Below are 23957 nucleotides of genomic sequence, written 5' to 3'. Positions count from 1 at the left end.
TGGAGTGCAGAGTCTCCTGGCTTGTGATTGGCTCTGTTTCTGGCCGCCAAAAAGCAAAACGGCGGGAGCTGTCATTTTCTCGAGCGGGCGAAGTATTCGTCCGAGCAACGAGCAGTTTCGAGTACGCTAATGCTCGACCGAGCATCAAGCTCGGACGAGCATGTTCGCTCATCTCTACTTACAATCAATGTCATTTACAGAATTCGGAATTCCATCACAAAAAAACAAAACAAAAACAGTACAGTAAAGGTACAAAAACAACTTTATTTGTCATGAAATACACAGTATATTGACATGGTATAATGATAATATCGAACATGCATCAACATAAAAAAAGGGAGAATAAAAGCAAAAGTAGTAGCAATTTTCCATCGAATTAAAAAAATAAATAAAAAATAAACAAGGAATTTCAAAGCCAAATTCAAATAGAGCCATTTTTTTTTTTGCCAAAGATTTGCAATCGGGAACAATAAGGAACTTCTTCTTATAAGTTCACCATAAGAAAAAGCGAGGAAAAAAAAAAAAGGTACATTAAAAGAACATAGAACCTTGGATCTTGTTTTACTATTTTTGGGATTAAAACATTTAAAATATGTATTTTAAAAGGACATTTACACTTTAGCAACCACATTTTAACTGTAATTCTATTGGGTTTTTTTTTTGGACACAGGTCATCTGCAGACCTATCTATTTCCATGGTTACTTCAAACCAGCCCTATGTGTAGAGCTACACAAGTACCAGGCGCTACTTTCTTCAATTCTCCCCCACTCCCCCCCCCCCCCCACAAAAAAAACGGAAAAACGATAAATTCAGAGAGTAAATGCAGGATCTGACTACACACTAGTTTGTTTGTAGTCTGTAACCCTGGAAACCATATAAAAGAATTTATAGAGTAATAACAAAATTGAAAAATTAGGAGGCAATAAAAATTGGATAAATTAAGGCAATAACTATAGGACCTGACTACATAGAGGTTTGTATGTAGTCTGTAACCACAAACCGAAATAGATTTTCAAGCTAAAGCATTTGTAAGGTTGGTTCGTATTTTTTGGTCGCACACTTATTCACACCCGTAAATATGACAGCATTAAGAAAGAATTTTTACGTGAATTATTATGAAACCACAAAAATTTTGGAAATTTTAACAAACAAACAAAAAACGACAAAAGCACATTCAAATCATGATAACTTTACGGTTATACATGTACATTTTGGTGAAGAAATCATTATTGCAGAAGACTGAGATTTTAGGTTCTTAATTTCAGATTTCTTGTAGCTCCTTGATATAGGAGATTTTTTTTTATGTTCTAAATCCCACCGAGCAGGAGACATTCCCCGGTTCAGCACCATCGGTAAAAGTCAGGACAAAGAACATAACCTTTCGGATTTTGGCGAGCTCGCACAACCTCTCCCCAAACTCTTGGGCGTCTGCCTCGTTGAACTGGATCTCATCATCATCCGTTTCTTTCCAAAAGATGGCTGAAGGATCCAGAAGTTGTCTATTCATGAGATTGGTGAGGTCTGGAGTCCAGTGCTGAGATGTCCCAGTGATGGTGACTTTCCCAGGAGTCTTGAGGAGGACTTTCCACCATAGGAACTTCAATTTCTGTTTGCCGAAGTCTAGCCGATAGATGTACTCGTTCGGTTTGAGTAACTTTTCACCTTCTTGGGGCTTGGCGTTCTTCTGTTGGAGGCCTAGCGCTCGTATACGCATGCACTTGGTGAGCTGGGTGTCCTCTGTGAAGACCAGCTCGATTTCCGATGCCTCAGTCGCCATGGTCTACAGTCTTCCCGGGGATGAAACTTATCCAGACGTCTTGCTCTCTTGGTAGTCGGCATAAAACTGAACTGGAGAAAAACCGCGTCTCTCTTCTTTACCTTTCTCCAACTCACAAGTGCTAAGCAACCGCACTTCATTGAGGCAACGTGTCCTTGGAGGATTCCCAAGGATGCTCTCTTGTCTAATTTGCAGCTTTGGCACCACGTAATAGCTTATGTAAATATATCATCAGGGAGAAGCTTTACGTGGATGTTACCATAGCCACATGACGCGGGGAGAAAGGAAACAGTAACAACGCTGTAAATAGGATGCCTTCACTGTATCACTGTACAAGTCTTCTCCTTCACAAGAGTGTCATTGTCCATTGAACTGGACCACTCTTGTGATTGTCTAAAAATGTACTGTTCATGTATACTCGTTTGAGAATTATAAATGTCTAGTACTTATCTGGACAATCACATCCATCTTGGGTTGTCCATCTACCTGGTGAGCCACATCCATCTTGGGTTGTCCATCTAACTGGTGAGCCACGTCCATCTTGGGTTGTCCATCTACCTGGACAGCCACGTCCATCTTGGGCTGTCCATCTACCTGGACAGCCACGTCCATCTTGGGCTGTCCATCTACCTGGACAGCCACGTCCATCTTGGGCTGTCCATCTACCTGGACAGCCACGTCCATCTTGGGCTGTCCATCTACCTGGACAGCCACGTCCATCTTGGGCTGTCCATCTACCTGGACAGCCACGTCCATCTTGGGCTGTGCATCTACCTGGACAGCCACGTCCATCTTGGGCTGTCCATCTAACTGGACAGCCACGTCCATCTTGGGCTGTCCATCTAACTGGACAGCCACGTCCATCTTGGGTTGTCCATCTAACTGGACAGCCACGTCCATCTTGGGCTGTCCATCTAACTGGACAGCCACGTCCATCTTGGGTTGTCCATCTAACTGGACAGCCAAGTCCATCTTGGCCTGTCCACCTTAGGTTGGCCAAAGTTTAATTGTTATCCCCTATCCAAAGGGAAAGGGAAATCGGAAGGATGCTTGACCTGCTGCTCCATCACGGGGTAATGGGACCCCTCTTGTAGGAATCAGTGGGAGTCCCATAGGTCAGACCCCTAACAATTTGAATGTAAGGGGATAAAATAGGTAACCTTTCAATAGGGGACAAGAACCAACCAATGTCAACCCTTTAAAGTCTGGTCATTCTGACAGAAGGTCCTTGGGTCAGTAGATGGAAATCACAGAAAAGGGTTATTATATAAGACAAACCAAAATTTACCACCAACACAGTTTTTGGGTTTTCCAAAGGAATCCACAATCTTTCACCAGAGAAAGTGTGAGATGTTCTGGATAACGGCTCAAGTTGTGATGTCTATTTAAAGGACATCTACCACCACAATGAAGGATTGTAACCAAGCACCCTTGTTTTAAGAGAAAAAGGCTTTACAAATTATACAAATAAGCCTGACGGGCTCCATAGGTGTCAATGAAGCCTTGAGCCCCTTTGACTAATTTGCATTTTTAAAGGCTTTTTCAGTTAAAAACAAGGTCATAGGAAGCTTAAAGAAGAACAGATCCTACCAGAAGGGGCACACACCAGTATGTCAGGGCGCTTGGTTTACAATCCTTGATCCTGATGGTAGATCGCCTTTAAAGGTACATAAAGGAAGCAAAGTGTTGTCTTCATCAGGCTGCCCCTATAGCTGAGGCCTAGCAAAACTTAAAAGGAGTAGAACACATCTGCTCAATATCATAACAGCACCACACATGTCCAGATGTTGTACCTGGTATTGCAGCTCTTATTTAGTCAATGGAGCTGAGCTGCAATACCACAAACAACCTGCAGACAGCAGTGATGCGGATTCTGAAAGAAAAGTATCATCATTTCTTCTTCATCTAGGATCTGGAGGTTCTCCCATTAGGACTTGTCACGCCAACCTGTATACTGGCCCTGGATCTAGCCCATAATTCCATCTATTTCATGTCTTTCTCCTTTGAGAACCCCCAAAATATGGTCTGCTCGGTCCTCCTGTAATTAGATAGTATCTAGAAGTGTTACATATCCTGACACAGACTCTAGATTTGGATCATCTCCAACTGCCCTTGAGGGCCTTCTTGGGTCCCCTGGTGTCCTCTTGAGGGCGGCCGGAGTTTACATTTACTGTACCTGGTGATGTTGGTTGAGCTTATCGATGCGGAATGGTAAAAAGCTTTTCTGTTCTACCAGATAGCACCCGCCCGGCAGTGCTCCGGAGAGGAATGATAAAATAACCTCCAGGTGGGTTAGGTGGCCTCTCACGCTTCACAAAATTTATCCGGAGGTTTTGGAGATCTGTTGGAGCTGCTCGGGAATCCAACCTTTCTGGCAAATGGTGTTTGATACCTACCACCGGGTTACTGGTAAGACCATACATGCTTGTACCCAGGTGGTTCTCCTCTCTGGTGATGCCGGGACTTTGGAAGAGCACCCACCGATTTACACGTAGACTGGAGGAGTTGGTGGCCGACGAGTCCCCAGGTCTAAGCAAAAGGAACCTCTGCAAGCACAACCCTAACCAAGACGACCTTTGTGGAATGAAGATTTGGGAGATACGCCTTGTATGTACTTTTTGCCCTTTCTTCGACCAGTAGCTGGAGACCCCGCAGCAGTCTTACGAAGTACTAAGTACGAGTACTAAAATGCTGCACCGGGCCTGACCACCGCTCATACATGAGAACTATAGGTCTGTATGTTACGTTTCTTCAATTCCTATAATATACTTGGATTAAACACAGAAGTGTTACATATCTCTGCAGCTCCCCCACAGGAGAACTGAAGAATTACACATCCTACACATTAGATTATACACCTTGGGTCCTCCAAAGAGGGAAAATCTGCAATAACTCAAAACTCCCTTCACATGCTGAACCCCATCGGTGTACAGGGGCAGTCATATCCTCCCCCCTCCCTTCCTCCTTATTTGTGGATCTCACATATTTGCTTATTTACTGGAAACAGGAGCAGCAGGTTTTCCATCCGGATTGACGAAGAATCGGCAGTCGCTGAGAGTCACAACTTGGAATAAACAGTAAACAGCGGCCTCTGGAGACAGGGGGCACCGCTGAGCCTCCAGGCAACTGGGCAGGAAAACCAGTGTAATGAGCTCTCAGAGGACACTTGTGACCCATAAGTGCGAGCCCCGGGGACGAGACGCTGCGGCTCATACATAAATATGTGATCCGCAGGAACCGAGGCTCCTCCCGACCATCACATGGATTCACTGACTACAGGACGAGCCGCCAGAAGAAGGACCCTGCAGGAGATCCTCCTAGTAGTTATGAATCATCCGTAATATATATATCTATAACATATATCTACACATATAGATGGATGTTGCAGAGCCAAGACTAGTATAATACGGCTAACGTGGTGAGATGTGTAATCAGACCTTTATGTATACTGATAGTAGCAGCAGGACTGTGATGTATGGATTTATATTCCAGGAAGTGTAGAGGGTGGTGTGTCCTCACACTGCTGTGCTCTCTGCAACCAGTGTTGGGTATTGTCCCTGGAGAGATGTGTAATCATACCTTTCTATATATTGTTAGTAGCAGCAGGACTGTGATGTATGGATTTATATTCCAGGAAGTGTACAGGGGGTGTGTGTCCTCACACTGCTGTGCTCGCTGCAAGCAGTGTTGGGTATTGTCCCTGGAGAGATGTGTAATCGGACCTTTGTATATATTGTTAGTAGCAGCTGGACCGTGATATATGGATTTATATTCTAGGAAGTGTAGAGGGTGGTGTGTCCTCACACTGCTGTTCTCTCTGCAACCAGTGTTGGGTATTGTCCCTGGAGAGATGTGTAATTATACCTTTGTATATATTGTTAGTAGCAGCTGAACTGTGATATATGAATTTATATTCCAGGAAGTGTACAGGGGTTGTGTGTCCTCACACTGCTGTGCTCTCTGCAACCAGTGTTGGGTATTGTCCCTGGAGAGATGTGTAATCATACCTTTCTATATATTGTTAGTAGCAGCTGGACCGTGATATATGGATTTATATTCCAGGAAGTGTAGAGGGTGGTGTGTCCTCACACTGCTGTGCTCTCTGCAACCAGTGTTGGGCACTTGTCCCAGGAGAGATGTGTAATCAGACCTTTGTATATATTGTTAGTAGCAGCAGGACTGTGATATATGGATTTATATTTCAGGTCTGTACCTGCGCGGGGAGTGTCCTCACACTGTCTAGCTCTTAGCTCTCTGCTCTTAACTACTCCCCAGACCCTACACTCCGCAGAAAATTTTAGCAGGATTCTGGTTGAAAATTGCAGCAGAAACAGTGGGGAAAGTCTGCGGAGCAGTTTGATGCAGAGGATTAAGAGCACAGCAGTGTGAGGACACGGCGCAAGAATATACTATCCAGAAACAGAATTCCTTATTTTACAGTACTGTTGCTATACACAAATGTAGGATTAGACATCTCTAAAGGGAAAATATCTAACATTACAGAGCACAGCAGTGTGAGGACCCACACCCAGTGCACTTGGAGAAGACGCATCCTGGTACACAAATCCATATTTCACAGTCCTGCTTCTACTGGCATACACAAAGATATAATTACACAGATATTGTCCCTTGAGATCTGTGTAATTATAACTTTGTGTATGTCAGTAGAAGCAGGACCGTGAAATAAGGGTTTATATACCAGGATGCATCTTCTCCAAGTGCACTGGGGGTGTGTCCTCACACTTCTGTGCTCTGTGTTCTCTGCAGTGTTAGATATTGTCAATGGAGATCTAACACTGCAGAGAACACAGAGCACAGAAGTGTGAGGACACAACCCCATTGCATTTGAAGCTGCAATCCTGGAATACAAATCCACATTTCACAGTCCTGCTGTTACTAATAACATACACATAGGTATGATTACTCATCTCTCCAGGGACTATAGCCAACCCTGGCTGCAGAGAGCAAAGCAGTGTGAGGATCTGGTCCACAATCCTAGAATAATCAGAATTTTTTTGATATCAAAGGTATACTAGGAAAAATATAAAGGTTTTCCCTCCGCCCCTGAACCCCTTACCTTCTGCCATAGAGGCTCCCGGGAGGCGAGGGAGGAACAGGCCGCCACAAACCAGCAGTTTCCCACCTGACCCTGGTGTAAGTCGTGGGCACTGATGCCGTCCACAAACAGATGAGGGTCCGAGCAAAACTCCTGCAAGTAGAAGAGCAAAGGGGTGAGCGCTGTGCACCGCAACTTGTCATCACACGTGTCCAACACCTAGGAAGCTGCACGGTCAGGCCCAAATCATTGTAAGCAATGTGTACAGCCCAGGATAACAAGACACTAGAGGGCGCTGCTGACTCCCATTACACAATTCATACAGCGTGCGCCCTAATAGGGTGTGTAACCAGCTACACAGGAGACACAATACACAATCTAATGGAGAGCAACACAAAACATAACAAGTACATAGTATACATACACATGTGATAACCATCAGCCAGAACTCCCACCCCACTGCCCATAGGGGGCAGTATTATAGTAGTTATATTCTTGTACATAGGGGCAGTATTATAGTAGTTATATTCTTGTACATAGGGGGCAGTATTATAGTAGTTATATTCTTGTACATAGGGGGCAGTATTATAGTAGTTATATTCTTGTACATAGGGGGCAGTATTATAGTAGTTATATTCCTGTACATAGGAGCAGTATTATAGTAGTTATATTCTTGTACATAGAGGGCAGTATTATAGTAGTTATATTCTTGTACATAGAGGGCAGTATTATAGTAGTTATATTCTTGTACATAGGGGCAGTATTATAGTAGTTATATTCTTGTACATAGGGGGCAGTATTATAGTAGTTATATTCTTGTACATAGGGGCAGTATTATAGTAGTTATATTCTTGTACATAGGGGGCAGTATTATAGTAGTTATATTCTTATACATAGGGGGCAGTATTATAGTAGTTATATTCTTGTACATAGGGGGCAGTATTATAGTAGTTATATTCTTGTACATAGAGGGCAGTATTATAGTAGTTATATTCTTGTACATATGGGGCAGTATTATAGTAGTTATATTCTTGTACATAGGGGGCAGTATTATAGTAGTTATATTCTTGTACATAGGGGGCAGTATTATAGTAGTTATATTCTTGTACATAGGGGGTAGTATTATAGTAGTTATATTCTTGAACAGAGGGAGCAGTATTATAGTAGTTATATTCTTGTACAGAGGGAGCAGTATTATAGTAGTTATATTCTTGTACATAGGGGGCAGTATTATAGTAGTTATATTCTTGTACATAGAGAACAGTATTATAGTAGTTATATTTTTGTACATAGAGAACAGTATTATAGTAGTTATATTCTTGTACATAGGGGGCAGTATTATAGTAGTTATATTCTTGTACAGAGGGAGCAGTATTATAGTAGTTATATTCTTGTACATAGGGGGCAGTATTATAGTAGTTATATTCTTGTACAGAGGGAGCAGTATTATAGTAGTTATATTCTTGTACATAGGGGGCAGTATTATAGTAGTTATATTCTTGTACATAGAGAACAGTATTATAGTAGTTATATTCTTGTACAGAGGGAGCAGTATTATAGTAGTTATATTCTTGTACAGAGGGAGCAGTATTATAGTAGTTATATACTTGTACATAGAGGGCAGTATTATAGTAGTTATATTCTTGTACATAGGGGGCAGTATTATAGTAGTTATATTCTTGTACATAGGAGGCAGTATTATAGTAGTTATATTCTTGTACATAGGAGGCAGTATTATAGTAGTTATATTCTTGTACATAGGGGGCAGTATTATAGTAGTTATATTCTTGTACATAGGGGCAGTATTATAGTAGTTATATTCTTGTACATAGGGGGCAGTATTATAGTAGTTATATTCTTGTACATAGGGGGCAGTATTATAGTAGTTATATTCCTGTACATAGAGGGCAGTATTATAGTAGTTATATTCTTGTACATAGGGGGCAGTATTATAGTAGTTATATTCTTGTACATAGGGGGCAGTATTATAGTAGTTATATTCTTGTACATAGGGGGCAGTATTATAGTAGTTATATCCTTGTACATAGGGGGCAGTATTATAGTAGTTATATTCTTGTACATAGGGGAAGTATTATAGTAGTTATATCCTTGTACATAAGGGGCAGTATTATAGTAGTTATATTCTTGTACATAAGGGGCAGTATTATAGTAGTTATATTCTTGTACATAGGGGGCAGTATTATAGTAGTTATATTCCTGTACATAGGGGGCAGTATTATAGTAGTTATATTCTTGTACATAGGGGGCAGTATTATAGTAGTTATATTCTTGTACATAGGCGGCAGTATTATAGTAGTTATATTCTTGTACATAGGCGGCAGTATTATAGTAGTTATATTCTTGAAAATAGGCGGCAGTATTATAGTAGTTATATTCCTGTACATAGTCGGCAGTATTATAGTAGTTATATTCTTGTACATAGGGGGCAGTATTATAGTAGTTATATTCTTGTACATAGGGGCAGTATTATAGTAGTTATATTCTTGTACATAGGGGGCAGTATTATAGTAGTTATATTCCTGTACATAGGCGGCAGTATTATAGTAGTTATATTCTTGTACATAGGCGGCAGTATTATAGTAGTTATATTCTTGTACATAGGGGGCAGTATTATAGTAGTTATATTCTTGTACATAGGAGGCAGTATTATAGTAGTTATATTCTTGTACATAGGAGGCAGTATTATAGTAGTTATATTCTTGTACATAGGGGGCAGTATTATAGTAGTTATATTCTTGTACATAGGGGCAGTATTATAGTAGTTATATTCTTGTACATAGGGGGCAGTATTATAGTAGTTATATTCTTGTACATAGGGGGCAGTATTATAGTAGTTATATTCTTGTACATAGGGGCAGTATTATAGTAGTTATATTCTTGTACATAGGGGGCAGTATTATAGTAGTTATATTCTTGTACATAGGGGGCAGTATTATAGTAGTTATATTCTTGTACATAGGGGGCAGTATTATAGTAGTTATATTCTTGTACATAGGGGGCAGTATTATAGTAGTTATATTCTCGTACATAGGGGGCAGTATTATAGTAGTTATATTCTTGTACATAGGGGGCAGTATTATAGTAGTTATATTCTTGTACATAGGGGGCAGTATTATAGTAGTTATATTCTTGTACAGGCGGTCCCCTACTTAAGGACACCCGACTTACAGACAACCCATAGTTACAGACGGACCCCTCTGCCCACTGTGACCTCTGATGAAGCTCTCTGGATGTTACTATAGTCCCAGACTGCAATGATCAGCTGTAAGATGTCTGTAATGAAGCTTTATTGATAATTCTTGGTCCAATTACACCAAAAATTTTGAAACTCCAATTGTCACTGGGGCAAAAGAAAAAAAATTGTCTAGAACTTCCATTATAAAATATACAGTTTCGACTTACATACAAATTCAACTTAAGAACAAACCTCCAGACCCTATCTTGTATGTAACCCGGGGACTGCCTGTACACAGGGGGCAGTATTGTAATGCACTAGACTCCTCTGTAGATCTTGTAGGGAGAAGTGACTAGGGAGCAGGACTGTATGTAATGACTCGGTAGATTGGATTACGTGGTCGGACATTGATTGTTTATAAAGGGCAGCGCTTTCTCTGGTAACATACGGGGAATTACACCTGAGTCATTATCTGGATTGTGACATTTACTGTATGTCACTAGGTCGCTATGTGCTGAGAAACCAATATGGCGGACACCTCCCCTTCCTGGGTCGGCAGACCCTCCCTACAATGATATAACCTTGGGGTTACATGTGCTATGGAGCCGCTGTAGCCCCCCAGTAGTCAGGACAAGTCTTGTAGAGATAACTCCCTGTACTGCAGATACTGATGTAGACAAACGACTGACAGGAAGCAGGGAATGCGGAGAACGATTTTACCGTTTACTCCCGTTCCTGATAATTCCGTGTCTGTGTTCTGTCTATGGGGGGAATGCGAGGATCTGTACAGTTATGTATTGTCCCTGGAGAGATGTGTAATAACCTTTGTGTGTGTTGTTAGTAGCAGCAGGACTGTGATATATGGATTTACATTCCAGGATTGTACATTCGTGGGCCGTGTCCTCACACTGCTGTGCTCTAAGTTTTGTGCATTAAATTTCCCCTCCGTTTTTGTTGTAGTAATCCAACAAGTATCCTGTAAAAAATGTTTACTCCGGGGATGGCGGCTGTGGAGCATTTCAATGCAGAGAGCAAAGAGCAAGGCTGTGTGAGTAGATGCCCCCTGAAGCTACAATCCTGCTGTATAAATACAATTTTCACAGTCCTGCTGCTACTAACAACATGTTGGTACTCTGTAATGTAATATAATATTTGTATATGTCCTCTATGATTTGTAAAGCGCTACGGAATTTGATGGCGCTATATAAATACAGATTATTATTACTACACAAATGTATGATTGCACATCTCTCCAGGGACAGTGCCCACAACTGGCATCAGAAAGCAAAGCAGGGTGAGGAAACGCCCCCATTACACTTGGATAGATATAGTACTGCAATATAAATCCATACATCACAGTCCTGCTGCTACTAACAACATACACAGAGGTATGGTTACACATCTCTCTACCAAACACTGGCATCAAAAAACACAGAGCACAGCAGTGTAAAGACACACCACCAGTACAATCCTGGAATATAAATCTGTATTTCACAGTTCTGCTGCTACTAACAATAACAAAGGTATGATTACACATTAATCAGGTTGGTGCCCTAAGTAGTAACAGTGTGGTGAGTGAATGCATGTAATTGTATGGCCATGACATCCTATATCTAGCCTGTAGGTGTAGGAAATGCAGGGTGTGTACCGATCCTGTACCGGGTCACTGACTGGAGTATGTACGAGGTGCGGGCTCCGGCCACAGCCCTGTCTGACTCACAGCAGGTAAAGGGGTCAGGTGTCAGGTGATGTAAGCCCTGACATTTACTATTCAAGTCCTTAACATTCTTTACATTTCCACTCATTGGGAACAAGCAGAGAACTTAAAGGGATCACAGATAAATGCCATTCCCCTTGAGGCTCCCCCTGTGCCATCCCCCCCCCCAGAGGCTCCCCCTGTGCCACCCCCCTTGAGGCTCCCCCTGTGCCACCCCCCCCAGAGGCTCCCCCTGTGCCATCCCCCCCCCCAGAGGCTCCCCCTGTGCCATCCCCCCCCCCCAGAGGCTCCCCCTGTGCCATCCCCCCCCCCAGAGGCTCCCCCTGTGCCATCCCCCCCCCAGAGGCTCCCCCTGTGCCATCCCCCCCCCCAGAGGCTCCCCCTGTGCCATCCCCCCCCCAGAGGCTCCCCCTGTGCCACCCCCCTTGAGGCTCCCCCTGTGCCACCCCCCTTGAGGCTCCCCCTGTAATATCCCCCCCAGAGGCTCCCCCTGTGCCATCCCCCCCCCCAGAGGCTCCCCCTGTGCCATCCCCCCAGAGGCTCCCCCTGTGCCATCCCCCCAGAGGCTCCCCCTGTGCCATCCCCCCCAGAGGCTCCCCCTGTGCCACCCCCCTTGAGGCTCCCCCTGTGCCATCCCCCCCAGAGGCTCCCCCTGTGCCATCCCCCCCCAGAGGCTCCCCCTGTGCCATCCCCCCCCCAGAGGCTCCCCCTGTGCCACCCCCCTTGAGGCTCCCCCTGTGCCACCCCCCTTGAGGCTCCCCCTGTAATATCCCCCCCAGAGGCTCCCCCTGTGCCATCCCCCCCCCCAGAGGCTCCCCCTGTGCCATCCCCCCAGAGGCTCCCCCTGTGCCATCCCCCCAGAGGCTCCCCCTGTGCCATCCCCCCCAGAGGCTCCCCCTGTGCCATCCCCCCCAGAGGCTCCCCCTGTGCCATCCCCCCCAGAGGCTCCCCCTGTGCCATCCCCCCCCAGAGGCTCCCCCTGTGCCATCCCCCCAGAGCCTCCCCCTGTGCCATGCCCCCAGAGCCTCCCCCTGTGCCATGCCCCCAGAGCCTCCCCCTGTGCCATTCCCCCAGAGCCTCCCCCTGTGCCATTCCCCCAGAGCCTCCCCCTGTGCCATTCCCCAAAGACGCCCTTTGTCTGCACAACTTGGGAGAGGAGACCCCTTTCCCCAATTTATATAAGATCCAAAATTAGGGCACTAACCCATCATCATTTCTTGGCAAGCACAGCTCCGTACATAGTAAAGTGGCCGTGTCTGGGGAAATGTGTAATTAGAACTGTGTTATATTGTTAGTAGCAGCAGGACTGTGATCTATGGATTTATATTTGAGGATTGCTCTGTGGTATGTCCTCACACTGCTGTGCTCCCTGCAGCCACAGTTACGTATTGTCCCAGAAGAGATGTATAATCATACCTGTGTATGTTGTTAGTAACAGCAGGACTGTGATATATGGATTTATATTCCACGATTGCACTGCAGTATGTCCTCACATTGTTGTGCTCTCCAAGTGCAGTGTGGGCATGTCCTCACACTGCTGAGTTCGGTGTAGCCAGTGTTGGGTATTGTCCCTGGAGAGATGTGTAATCATACCTTTGTATATGTTGTTAGTAGCAGCTGGACTGTGATACGGAGCAGGAGGAGTGTGAATGAGTATGAATTCATATTCCAAGATTGTAGCTAGAAAGCGATTCAATGCAAAGCGCACACCAGTGTGAGGACGCCGCCATGGTCAAACCTGCTGACAGATTCCCTTTCAAGAATTGAACATAAAATAAAGCAGGACTGTAAAATATGGATTGGATTTACATTCCAGGATTGTAGCTTCACCAAATGCACTTGGGGTTGTATCCTCACACTGCTGTGCTTTCTTTAGTAAACTGCTCTACAGTCCCTCTCCTATGAGTAACTGCTGTAATATTCAACCACAAGGCTACTACAGTTTGTAAAGAGCAGAGGGGAGGGGCTGGTTTTTGTAGCAAGTAAAGTGCACAGCAGTGTGAGGATAAAGCTACAATCTTGTAATATAATGGGTGCCTACTCAAACCTGCTGCAGTTTCCCTTTAAGAGTAAGGTCTGTGCAGCTCCCGGCATGGTGCAGATGCCTCAGCAAGTTCTGTGCAGCATAAGTGATACTGATCCGGGGCCAAAATTGATCGGATCCCTCCATTAGGACAATCACATAGATACATCCCATAGGATTACTGATTAAAGGGGATGTTCTGCCAGAGCAATGAATCTGATCTCACCCCTAATTACCAGCAAGAAGATAATTTCCCATCATTGCGCTGGCACATACCCCCGGCCCAGACTACCCAAAGGTGTTATGTTCCAGCTCATCATTATATATTTAAAGGAACATTTTACAAATGTGTTTTTGGTTACAGCCAATTCTTTCTGATACGGAGCTCCACACCCCCTGCTATACACAGCCATCGGGTAAAAGGGTATCTGCCAGGCCCAAAATGCATCCTGGACCAAAAGAGGTGCTGAAGAAAGATACAAAACCGACTTGAAGGAGTTCTGTATACATTGTATGCAGCGAGTGCCCCCTAGTGGTGAGAGCAGGAGGTTAGTATTTGATTAAGGTCTAAAATGTCTCCTAAACCGAAAATAGTTCTGTGTAGGGACCCTTAAAAGGAGCACCAAGTGGTTACAAGTGAACTAGAGGGGTGAATAGATACGCCAGAGCTATCCAATAACACACCACAAGGACATCCAGACCAGTCACATCTAAGACTCTCAGGATTGTGAAGTCACACAATGACAGACCCGGCCACCTGACTGACCGCACACAGACTGTCAATGAGGTCCATACAACGTGTCCCAAAAACACCTCTGATGTCATTACACGGAGGATGATGTATCTACTCTGCCTCCTGCTCTTAGGAAAAGCCATTAACAAACAGCGACCCAAGCCAAACATTGAAGTGTTTCTCCAAATCCTACATAATTTATATAAGAGGCGCGTAATCCATGCAAGTAACGATACCACCGGAGGTGAGAGATAAATACAAAGAGTATAACACAGGATGTAACTCAGGATCAGTACAGGATAAGTAATGTCATGTATGTACACAGTGACTGCACCAGCAGCAGAATAGTGAGCGCAGCTCTGGAGTATAATACAGGATGTAACTCAGGATCAGTACAGGATAAGTAATGTCATGTATGCACACAGTGACTGCACCAGCAGCAGAATAGTGAGTGCAGCTCTGGAGTATAATACAGGATGTAACTCAGGATCAGTACAGGATAAGTAATGTCATGTATGTACACAGTGACTGCACCAGCAGCAGAATAGTGAGTGCAGCTCTGGGGTATAATACAGGATGTAACTCAGGATCAGTACAGGATAAGTAATGTCATGTATGTACACAGTGACTGCACCAGCAGCAGAATAGTGAGTGCAGCTCTGGGGTATAATACAGGATGTAACTCAGGATCAGTACAGGATAAGTAATGTCATCTATATACATAGTGACTGCACCAGCAGCAGATAGTGAGTGCAGCTCTGGTGTATAATACAGGATGTAACTCAGGATCAGTACAGGATAAGTAATGTCATCTATATACATAGTGACTACACCAGCAGCAGATAGTGAGTGCAGCTCTGGTGTATAATACAGGATGTAACTCAGGATCAGTACAGGATGAGTAATGTCATGTATGTACACAGTGACTGCACCAGCAGCAGAATAGTGAGTGCAGCTCTGGGGTATAATACAGGATGTAACTCGGGATCAGTACAGGATAAGTAATGTCATGTATGTACAGTGACTGCACCAGCAGCAGAATAGTGAGTGCAGCTCTGGGGTATAATACAGGATGTAACTCGGGATCAGTACAGGATAAGTAATGTCATGTATGTACACAGTGACTGCACCAGCAGCAGAATAGTGAGTGCAGCTCTGGGGTATAATACAGGATGTAACTAGGGATCAGTACAGGATAAGTAATGGCATGTATGTACACAGTGACTGCACCAGCAGAATAGTGAGTGCAGCTCTGGAGTATAATACAGGATGTAACTCAGGATCAGTACAGGATAAGTAATGTCATGTATGTACACAGTGACTGCACCAGCAGCAGAATAGTGAGTGCAGCTCTGGAGTATAATACAGGATGTAACTCAGGATCAGTATAGGATAAGTAATGTCATGTATGTACACAGTGACTGCACCAGCAGCAGAATAGTGAGTGCAGCACTGGAGTATAATACAGGATGTAACTCAGGATCAGTACAGGATAAGTAATGTCATGTATGTACACAGTGACTGCACCAGCAGCAGAATAGTGAGTGCAGCTCTAGAGTATAATACATGATGTAACTCAGGATCAGTACAGGATAAGTAATGTCATGTATGTACACAGTGACTGCACCAGCAGCAGAATAGTGAGTGCAGCTCTGGAGTATAATACAAGATATGTAAGTAATGTATGTGGAATCGGTAAGTTTCCAGGTCACTTACTTTTGGCCGCTTCCACTCCACTCCTGTTACCCGCTGGGTCTTGTAGAACAGGGAATCATTGTTGGCCGGGAATAGGGGGTCTTCAAAAAGCTCCTTCTTCCTCTGACATTCCTTCTTCAGGGTGTAATACTGCTGGTTCCCGAATTCCTTCACCGATGAAAACATTCTTCATCAAATCACCTGAAGGAGGCACAGAATCACCTTATACGTGATGCAAGTTTTCAGATTATCGTTCAAATAGTTTATTTCTATATAAAAACTGATCCATGAGCAGAGGTGAAGGATCTATGGCGGTGGGGAGACTTCTGGAGGAGTTTGGGGACCCCTTTATGTTATTTTGGGTGATTATCCAACAGTCTCTAAAACATAGAAGACTACAGAGAGCTGCGGGGAGGGTGGAGCACCCACCAGCGCCCCAGGGATAGGGTGGGGACTGGTCTACAGGACTGGGTCTGTGGATGAGATTTACAAGGGAACCTGAGAGACAGAGATCCCTATGATCCGGATGTATATTTCCATGTACATCCAGCAATCCGGAATGTTGGATCATTCCGCAGATTTTAGATCTTATTGATTCTAGAATACAAGAAATTTAAACCCAACATATAATCTATACCAGCAGTAGAGGGGGGTGAGGGATCATATGACACCCCCATAGGGTTATCAGAGGGGGGCTCAGATGTTTCTCTATGCATTGTTCACAGCCACATGTAAGTGGTCCGATAGGACACTGCTATATGGAGGCATGGTGGGGCTCATGTAGTGGGGGCACTATGTGGTTGGCACTCATATAGGAAGCAGTGCGTGGCTGGCACTGTTGTGGGGGCACAGTGTGGCTCACGTTGTAGGAAGCAGTGTGTGGCTGTTACTTTTGTGGGGGCACTCATATCGGAAGCAGTGCATGGCTGGCACTGTTGTGGGGGCACTGTGTGGCTCATGTTGTGGGGGCACTCATTTAGGAAGCAGTGCATGGCTGGCACTGTTGTGGGGGCACTGTGTGGCTGTTACTTTTGTGGGGGCACTCATTTAGGAAGCAGTGCATGGCTGGCACTGTTGTGGGGGCACTGTGTGGCTCATGTTGTGGGGGCACTCATTTAGGAAGCAGTGCATGGCTGGCACTGTTGTGGGGGCACTGTGTGGCTCATGTTGTGGGGGCACTCATTTAGGAAGCAGTGCATGGCTGGCACTGTTGTGGGGGCACTCATATAGGAAGCAGGCACTTTTGTTGGGCACTGTTATATGGTGCAGTCACCCCCTGTTATGTGAAGTTCTATGAGACTTGCACTATTTGGGGGACAATGTTTGGCTGCAATTGTTTCCTCCGGATCCCCGTGGAGACATTTATGGCTGTGTTCACACACTGCAGACACACGACGGCAGAACTGCAGCATTAGACAATGAGTGGAGAAGTATGTGCCCCCTCCCCTGCAGACCCCCGGGGATTCCTAGGACACTTCCCTCTGCCTGGACAGGAGCAGCAGCCGCTGGCGCTCATTCACACACAACCTGTTTTTCCTGTTTTTGTGGGAAATCATAGTGAAAAGTTTACAAACAGCTGAAACCTGAAACTGCGGGGGATGAGTCAGCGACCAATGACAGGGGAGCAGCAGCTGATGACCCCCAGTCACCTCCCCGGCTGCCAATATTATGGTGCCCGCAGCGCCAAACCTGCACCTCATGTAATCATCACAGGTATTATGTAACTACTACCAGACTGCCACTGCACCAGGGAAATAAGAAGGCTCCAGAATCACTGAGAATCAAAGAGAACCTGTCAGCAGGCGTGATCATACAGACTACAGCCAGGGTTATGTCCCTGGAGAGATGTGTAATCTTACTTTTGTGTATGTTGTTAGTAGCAGCAGGACAGTGAAAAATGGATTTATCTTCCTGAATTCCAATTTCCAAGCGTACTGGGGGTGTGTTCTAACATAGCTGTGCTCTGTGCTCTCTGCAGCCCCAATCGAATTTATTATCCATTTGGGAGATGACTAATCAGATTTTTCTGTGTGTTGTTAAAATCCATATTTCATAGTCTTCCTGTTACTATTTCAGGATGGTAGCTGGACTTGATATAAAGAGAGTCCAGACACTGCTGTGCTCTTAATCCTGAGCAGTGAACTTTTCCTTAACACCTACTTTTATTACAGCAGTGTTCACCCAGCAATCTACTACAGCTTTTACTCAGAGCACAGAAGGGTAGTAGCAGTTCTATGCAGATAGCCAAGAGCAGGGAGAAGACATGTCCCCACAAATGAATTACAGAAAGGTATGATTGAACATCTATCCAGGGACAATACATGGAACATGGAATGCAGAGAGCACAGCAGTGTGAGGACATACCCCTGCACTTGGAGAAGCAACAATCCTGGAATACAAATGCATATGTGACAGTCCTGCTTTTACAAAATTCACAGTGGTACGACTAGACATTTCACCAGGAGTCCAGATACAATACTTGTTGTACAACACTTGTTGCAGAGAGCACAGAACACAGCAGTGTCAGGATACTCCCCTAGTGCACTTGGAGAAGCTACAATCTTGAGTACAAATCCATATATCACAGTCCTGCTTCTACAACATTCATAGCAGTATGATTATATATCTCTCCAGGGACAATACAGAACACTGGTTGCAGAGAGCACAGAACACAGCAGTGTCAGGATACTCCCCTAGTGCACTTGGAGAAGCTACAATCTTGAGTACAAATCCATATATCACAGTCCTGCTTCTACAACATTCATAGCAGTATGATTATATATCTCTCCAGGGACAATACAGAACACTGGTTGCAGAGAGCACAGAACACAGCAGTGTCAGGATACTCCCCTAGTGCACTTGGAGAAGCTACAATCTTGAGTACAAATCCATATATCACAGTCCTGCTTCTACAACATTCATAGCAGTATGATTATATATCTCTCCAGGGACAATACAGAACACTGGTTGCAGAGAGCACAGAACACAGCAGTGTCAGGACACTCCCTCAGTGCACTCGGAGAAGCTAATCCTGGAATACAAATCCGTGTCATCTATCCCTTTTCCCACCCTCCAGATAATCAGTGATCAGATCCCCTGTGTCACAGAGGAGCAGTACCGAAAATCAGCATTTTCCTAGTTTATATGAACAATTTGGGATAGAACTTGAGCCTGCTGTCTGTCACCATGGATCCGGATGACAGAGGCATCTCGTTAGGAGGCCCTCAGACTTGGCCGTCCCCATCCTGACCCCGTAAATCACAGATATAATATACACAGCCCCGAGCCCTGGTATAAACACTCCACCTCCGCTCGCCCCAAGAGCTAACGGAACATGACTGTGTGTTTATCCCACGCTTATAGGAGCATTGTCTACACGAGTACACACAATGCATATCTCGGCTTGCTGCCAGTGAATGGAAACGTACGAGGTGAAAGCTTGTCCCGTTCTGTGCACACAGTGGCAGGGCTCCTTACAATCTGAGGACAGATCCTCACACCGAGGTTACATTGTGCTCCTTGCTTAGCAAAACCATGACATAACTGCTATGTGTTTTCCTATCTAGACAATGCTCTGTGAGTCACACACCCAGGGCACCAGGTGATATCTGGGCAGGTGCTGCTTATGGGTTCTGCTCAAAGAACATTGTCTTAACTGGATACAATTATATCGCCAAACTGCAAACCCTGTACATATCTATCCCTGCTCTCAGCTGAGTGGAGACCATTGTATCCAGTCTAGGCAATGCTCTGTGAGATCAACTGCCTTGACACCAGACTGAAGTAAAGTAACAAACTATAAGAGAGATTTGTACAGCTGCTACAGATTGTCTAGACAGATTATTGTATCCAACTGAACATAGCCAGACCTGATCTCAGCTGAGAAGAAATTACAACTGTATCCAATCTAGACAATGCTCTGTGAGCTAAATACACAAGTAGGATCTGCAAAAAAAATGTAGTGAACACCTTGCAACAATGTATCCATCTAGAGCATTGTCTAGACTGGATACAGTCATATCCAAAGGCTGCAAACTCTGCACATAGCTAGTCCTGCTCTTAGCTAAGAAAAAACTACCACTGGACAATGCTCTGTGAGCTAAATACCCAAGTAGAATCTGCAAAATATGTATTTAATGTCTATATAGCTTAGTCCCCTTATCGGCTGAAAAGTAGAGACAATTGTTTCCAGGTTGGACAATGCTCTGTGAGATTACAAAGCCTGGACTCAAGACTTATACACTGTAACAAACTCAAAAGGATGTTTGCGCAGCTGCTCACAGAGCATTGTGTAAGCTGGATTCAATTGTCTCCACTTCTCAGCGGAGAACAGGAATAGATGTGTACAGGGTTTTACAGCCTGCGGATACAAATGTATCCAGTTTAAACAATGCTCTATGAGTGCAACACATCAGCAACAGCTGCACAGATCTCTCTGCACTTTTGCTACAGCGTATACGTCCAGGCTGTGCAGCTCACCGAGCATTGCCTAGACAGCTGAGAGACTGGATGTGTACAGGGTTTGCAAAGAGCAGATAGAAATATATCCAGTCTAGATACATTGTAGCAAGTTATTAGCTCCACTTTTCCAGCTCTCAAGTTTGTGTTTAGCTCGCAGAGCATTGTCCAGCTCTGTACAGGGTTAGTGACGGCAACCACATAACTTGGATATAATATAATTATGCCATATATCATTTATTGTGCAGTCACCTGTGTCCTGCGTCGGCTCCCAACAAGGTGTTAATAACATTACAGCCGCAGCAGCCATTACCCTGATCCCTGTATTATCACCGATGTCCTGCTAATCCCCAAATGACTCCCGAGGATGTAAGGTCACCTGAGCTGAATACCTGGATACTAGTGACTGGGTGCGGGGTGACATCCCCTGTCCGGGGTATAAACACCCTACAACTCACATGCACACACACAGAGCAAGTATCACCACCACAGATGGAAAAAACCAAGCCCCCTGCGTGTAATCTCCACAGACTGACGGAGCAGGATGCTAGGAGTAATATTTTCGGCATTGTATATTATATATAGCAGCGCACCCGCGGGGGAAGATTGTTTCCCAAACAAGAGATGGATCCCAGGAGCGAGGGATGATAATTACTTCTCCTAGGAGCCGCAGACAATGGAAAATACTGGGAGGGTTTCACAATTTCCTATAAGGACGGACTCCAGGGGCTCATCCACAACCGGAGAAGAGATGGAATATATCGCTGAAACGGCACTGGCTATGGATCCAAAAGAGAACCGGCTCCATATATTCCATGAATCCGGAATAATTTACAAGTCTCACCCCACAGTCAATGCTTCTAGCTTCTCCAAGTTTCCATCTTAGCGGCGTCCATCAAGTGTATCACCCAGGAGTCCATCTCCATCATGGCGCTGCTGTAGTAGACATCACAGAGGAACAATCCCCACTACTGCTCTCTAGGACCCACTACAATGGATGCCGGGGGGGCCCGTACAGAGAGCGCTATAATGGATGCCGGGGGGGCCCGTACAGAGAGCGCTATAATGGATGCCGGGGGGGCCCGTACAGAGAGCGCTATAATGGATGCCGGGGGGGCCCGTAAAGAGAGCGCTCTAATGGAGGCCGGGGGGGGGGGCCCGTACACAGAGCGCTCTAATGGAGGCCGGGGGCCCATACAGAGAGCGCTCTAATAGATGCCGGGGGCCCATACAGAGAGCGCTCTAATGGAGGCCGGGGGCCCGTACACAGAGCGCTCTAATAGATGCCGGGGGCCCATACAGAGAGCGCTCTAATGGATGACAGCGGGCCATGCAGAGAGCGCTCTAATGGATGACAGCGGGCCATGCAGAGAGCGCTCTAATGGATGACGGGGGCCTATACAGAGAGCGCTCTAATAGATGCCGGGGGCCCATACAGAGAGCGCTCTAATAGATGCCGGGGGCCCATACAGAGAGCGCTCTTATAGATGCCAGAGCCCTACAGAGAGCACTCTAATGGATGTCGGGGGCCCATACAGAGAGCGCTCTAATGGATGCCAGGGGCCTGTGCAGAAGCTGTCTAATGGATGACGGGGGCCGTACAGAGAGCGCTCTAATGGATGTAGGGGGCCCATACAGAGAGTGCTCTAATGGATGCCGGGGGGGGGGGCCCGTACAGAGAGCGCTCTAATGGACACCAGGGCCCGTACGGAAAGCACTCTAACGGATGCAGGTTGATATAGTGTATATATGTTTTCTGGTGGAATCTTTACACCACAGAGAACATTCTGCAGGAAAGTGATATATGGCACATGTATCTACCAGCAGATATACTTAGGGCTGGGGATAACAGGAATCACCTGAAAGATAAACCCATATTTCACAGTCCTGTTGCTACTAACAGCATACATAAATCTTTGTATCTCTCCAGGGATCATACAAGCCACTGACTGCAGTCTGTATGATGACACTTGTTGACAGATCCCTATAAGAGGGAGGCCCTGGGATACCTCGTGTGTGAGGACATCTACCTCTCCTGCGCTCTGGCTGGTTACGTTATGAGTATCATCGCATATCTCATATCCTGCAGCCATATGACACGCGTCTCCTTACATCAGACCAGACAGATGATAATTGCTGCCTGTACCTGATTGGTAATCATGCATAAGTAATGAGCATCCAGGAGACATCCAGAGACGGCGTCATGTGACCCTCATTCTGGAGTCATCTCTAAAAGATGAAATATTCCCAGTATAGAGGACACACTCCCAGTACAATCCTGGAATATTAATCCATATTTCACAGCCCTGCTGCTACTATACAGGGGGGACAATACCCAAGGCTGGCTGCATGGTCACATTCCCTTTAAGCATGTGAAGCCTGGCATACACCCCACCCATAAATGCACAGGGGGAACACACAGTAGCGCACACTCGGCTCTGCTCCATCCTCTCCGGGAACAAATGGACGTCCTCATGAGAAATCTTCCATGTTAAATGCTTCCATCCTGCGGCCACCGCTCCCACCTCAGTGCGATCAATCCCGACCTCTAAGCAGCAGCTACTTCCACTAATGTTCTCTAAGTGTTCACATTCATTTACAGCACAGATTGTCTCCATCCCGGGCCAAACCTTATTAACTATTCATGGAGCGGAGAGCCAAGGTATCAGCAGGACGCACGAGCACCCGCCAGCAGGACGCACGAGCACCCGCCAGCAGGACGCACGAGCACCCGCCAGCAGGACGCACGAGCACCCGCCAGCAGGACGCACGAGCACCCGCCAGCAGGACGCACGAGCACCCGCCAGCAGGACGCACGAGCACCCGCCAGCAGGACGCACGAGCACCCGCCAGCAGGACGCACGAGCACCCGCCAGCAGGACGCACAAGCACCCACCAGCAGGACGCACAAGCACCCACCAGCAGGACGCACAAGCACCCATCAGCAGGACGCACAAGCACCCATCAGCAGGAGCTGATAGACGCTCGTAGCAGCAGGACTGTGACATAGGATTTATATTCCAGGGCTGGGCCGTGTCCTCACACTGCTGTGTTCCCAGCCCTCTGCCCTCTCTCTACCCTAAGTGATAGCAGTAGCAGGAATCTGACAGAACACTTAAGCAGTAACTGTGACGATACAACCCGATGCACACCCCTGGTATATAAATTCATATTTCACAGTCCTGCTGCTACTAACAACATACACAAAGGAGATACACACAGCAGTGTGAGGACACACCCAAGTGCACTTTGAGAAGCTGCAATCCGGTAATATAGATACAGATATTTCTCAGTCCTAATG

At 45.6% G+C, this 23957-nt stretch overlaps 2 protein-coding genes across 3 annotated transcripts in view; both read right to left on the bottom strand.

Annotated features, from left to right (window-relative positions):
• CAPN5 (calpain 5) overlaps nucleotides 1-23957 on the bottom strand; it is a 55333-nt gene that overhangs the window by 22521 nt on the left and 8855 nt on the right. For both annotated transcript variants that reach the window (XM_072133937.1, XM_072133938.1), the window contains exons 2-3: nucleotides 16220-16399; nucleotides 6856-6987 (exon numbers count right to left, since the gene is read on the bottom strand). In XM_072133937.1, coding sequence (XP_071990038.1) covers nucleotides 6856-6987; nucleotides 16220-16384 — 297 coding nt within the window. In that variant the 5' untranslated portion in view covers nucleotides 16385-16399. The remainder of the gene's footprint in view (nucleotides 1-6855; nucleotides 6988-16219; nucleotides 16400-23957) is intronic.
• Nucleotides 803-1953, bottom strand: OMP (olfactory marker protein). The gene has a single exon (XM_072133940.1). It carries the CDS (start codon nucleotides 1776-1778, stop codon nucleotides 1302-1304), a length of 477 nt encoding a protein of 158 aa, XP_071990041.1. The 5' UTR covers nucleotides 1779-1953; the 3' UTR covers nucleotides 803-1301.

The sequence above is a fragment of the Engystomops pustulosus genome, chromosome 2 (assembly GCF_040894005.1).
Source record: "Engystomops pustulosus chromosome 2, aEngPut4.maternal, whole genome shotgun sequence".
Lineage (NCBI taxonomy): Eukaryota > Metazoa > Chordata > Amphibia > Anura > Leptodactylidae > Engystomops > Engystomops pustulosus.
The sequence above is the reverse complement of the archived record's forward strand: the minus strand, read 5'-3'. Positions and strand labels throughout refer to the sequence as shown.

Coding starts and splice junctions, on each gene's coding strand:
- OMP (XM_072133940.1), bottom strand. CDS start 1,778: ATGGCGACTGAGGCATCGGAAATCGAGCTGGTCTTCACAGAGGACACC.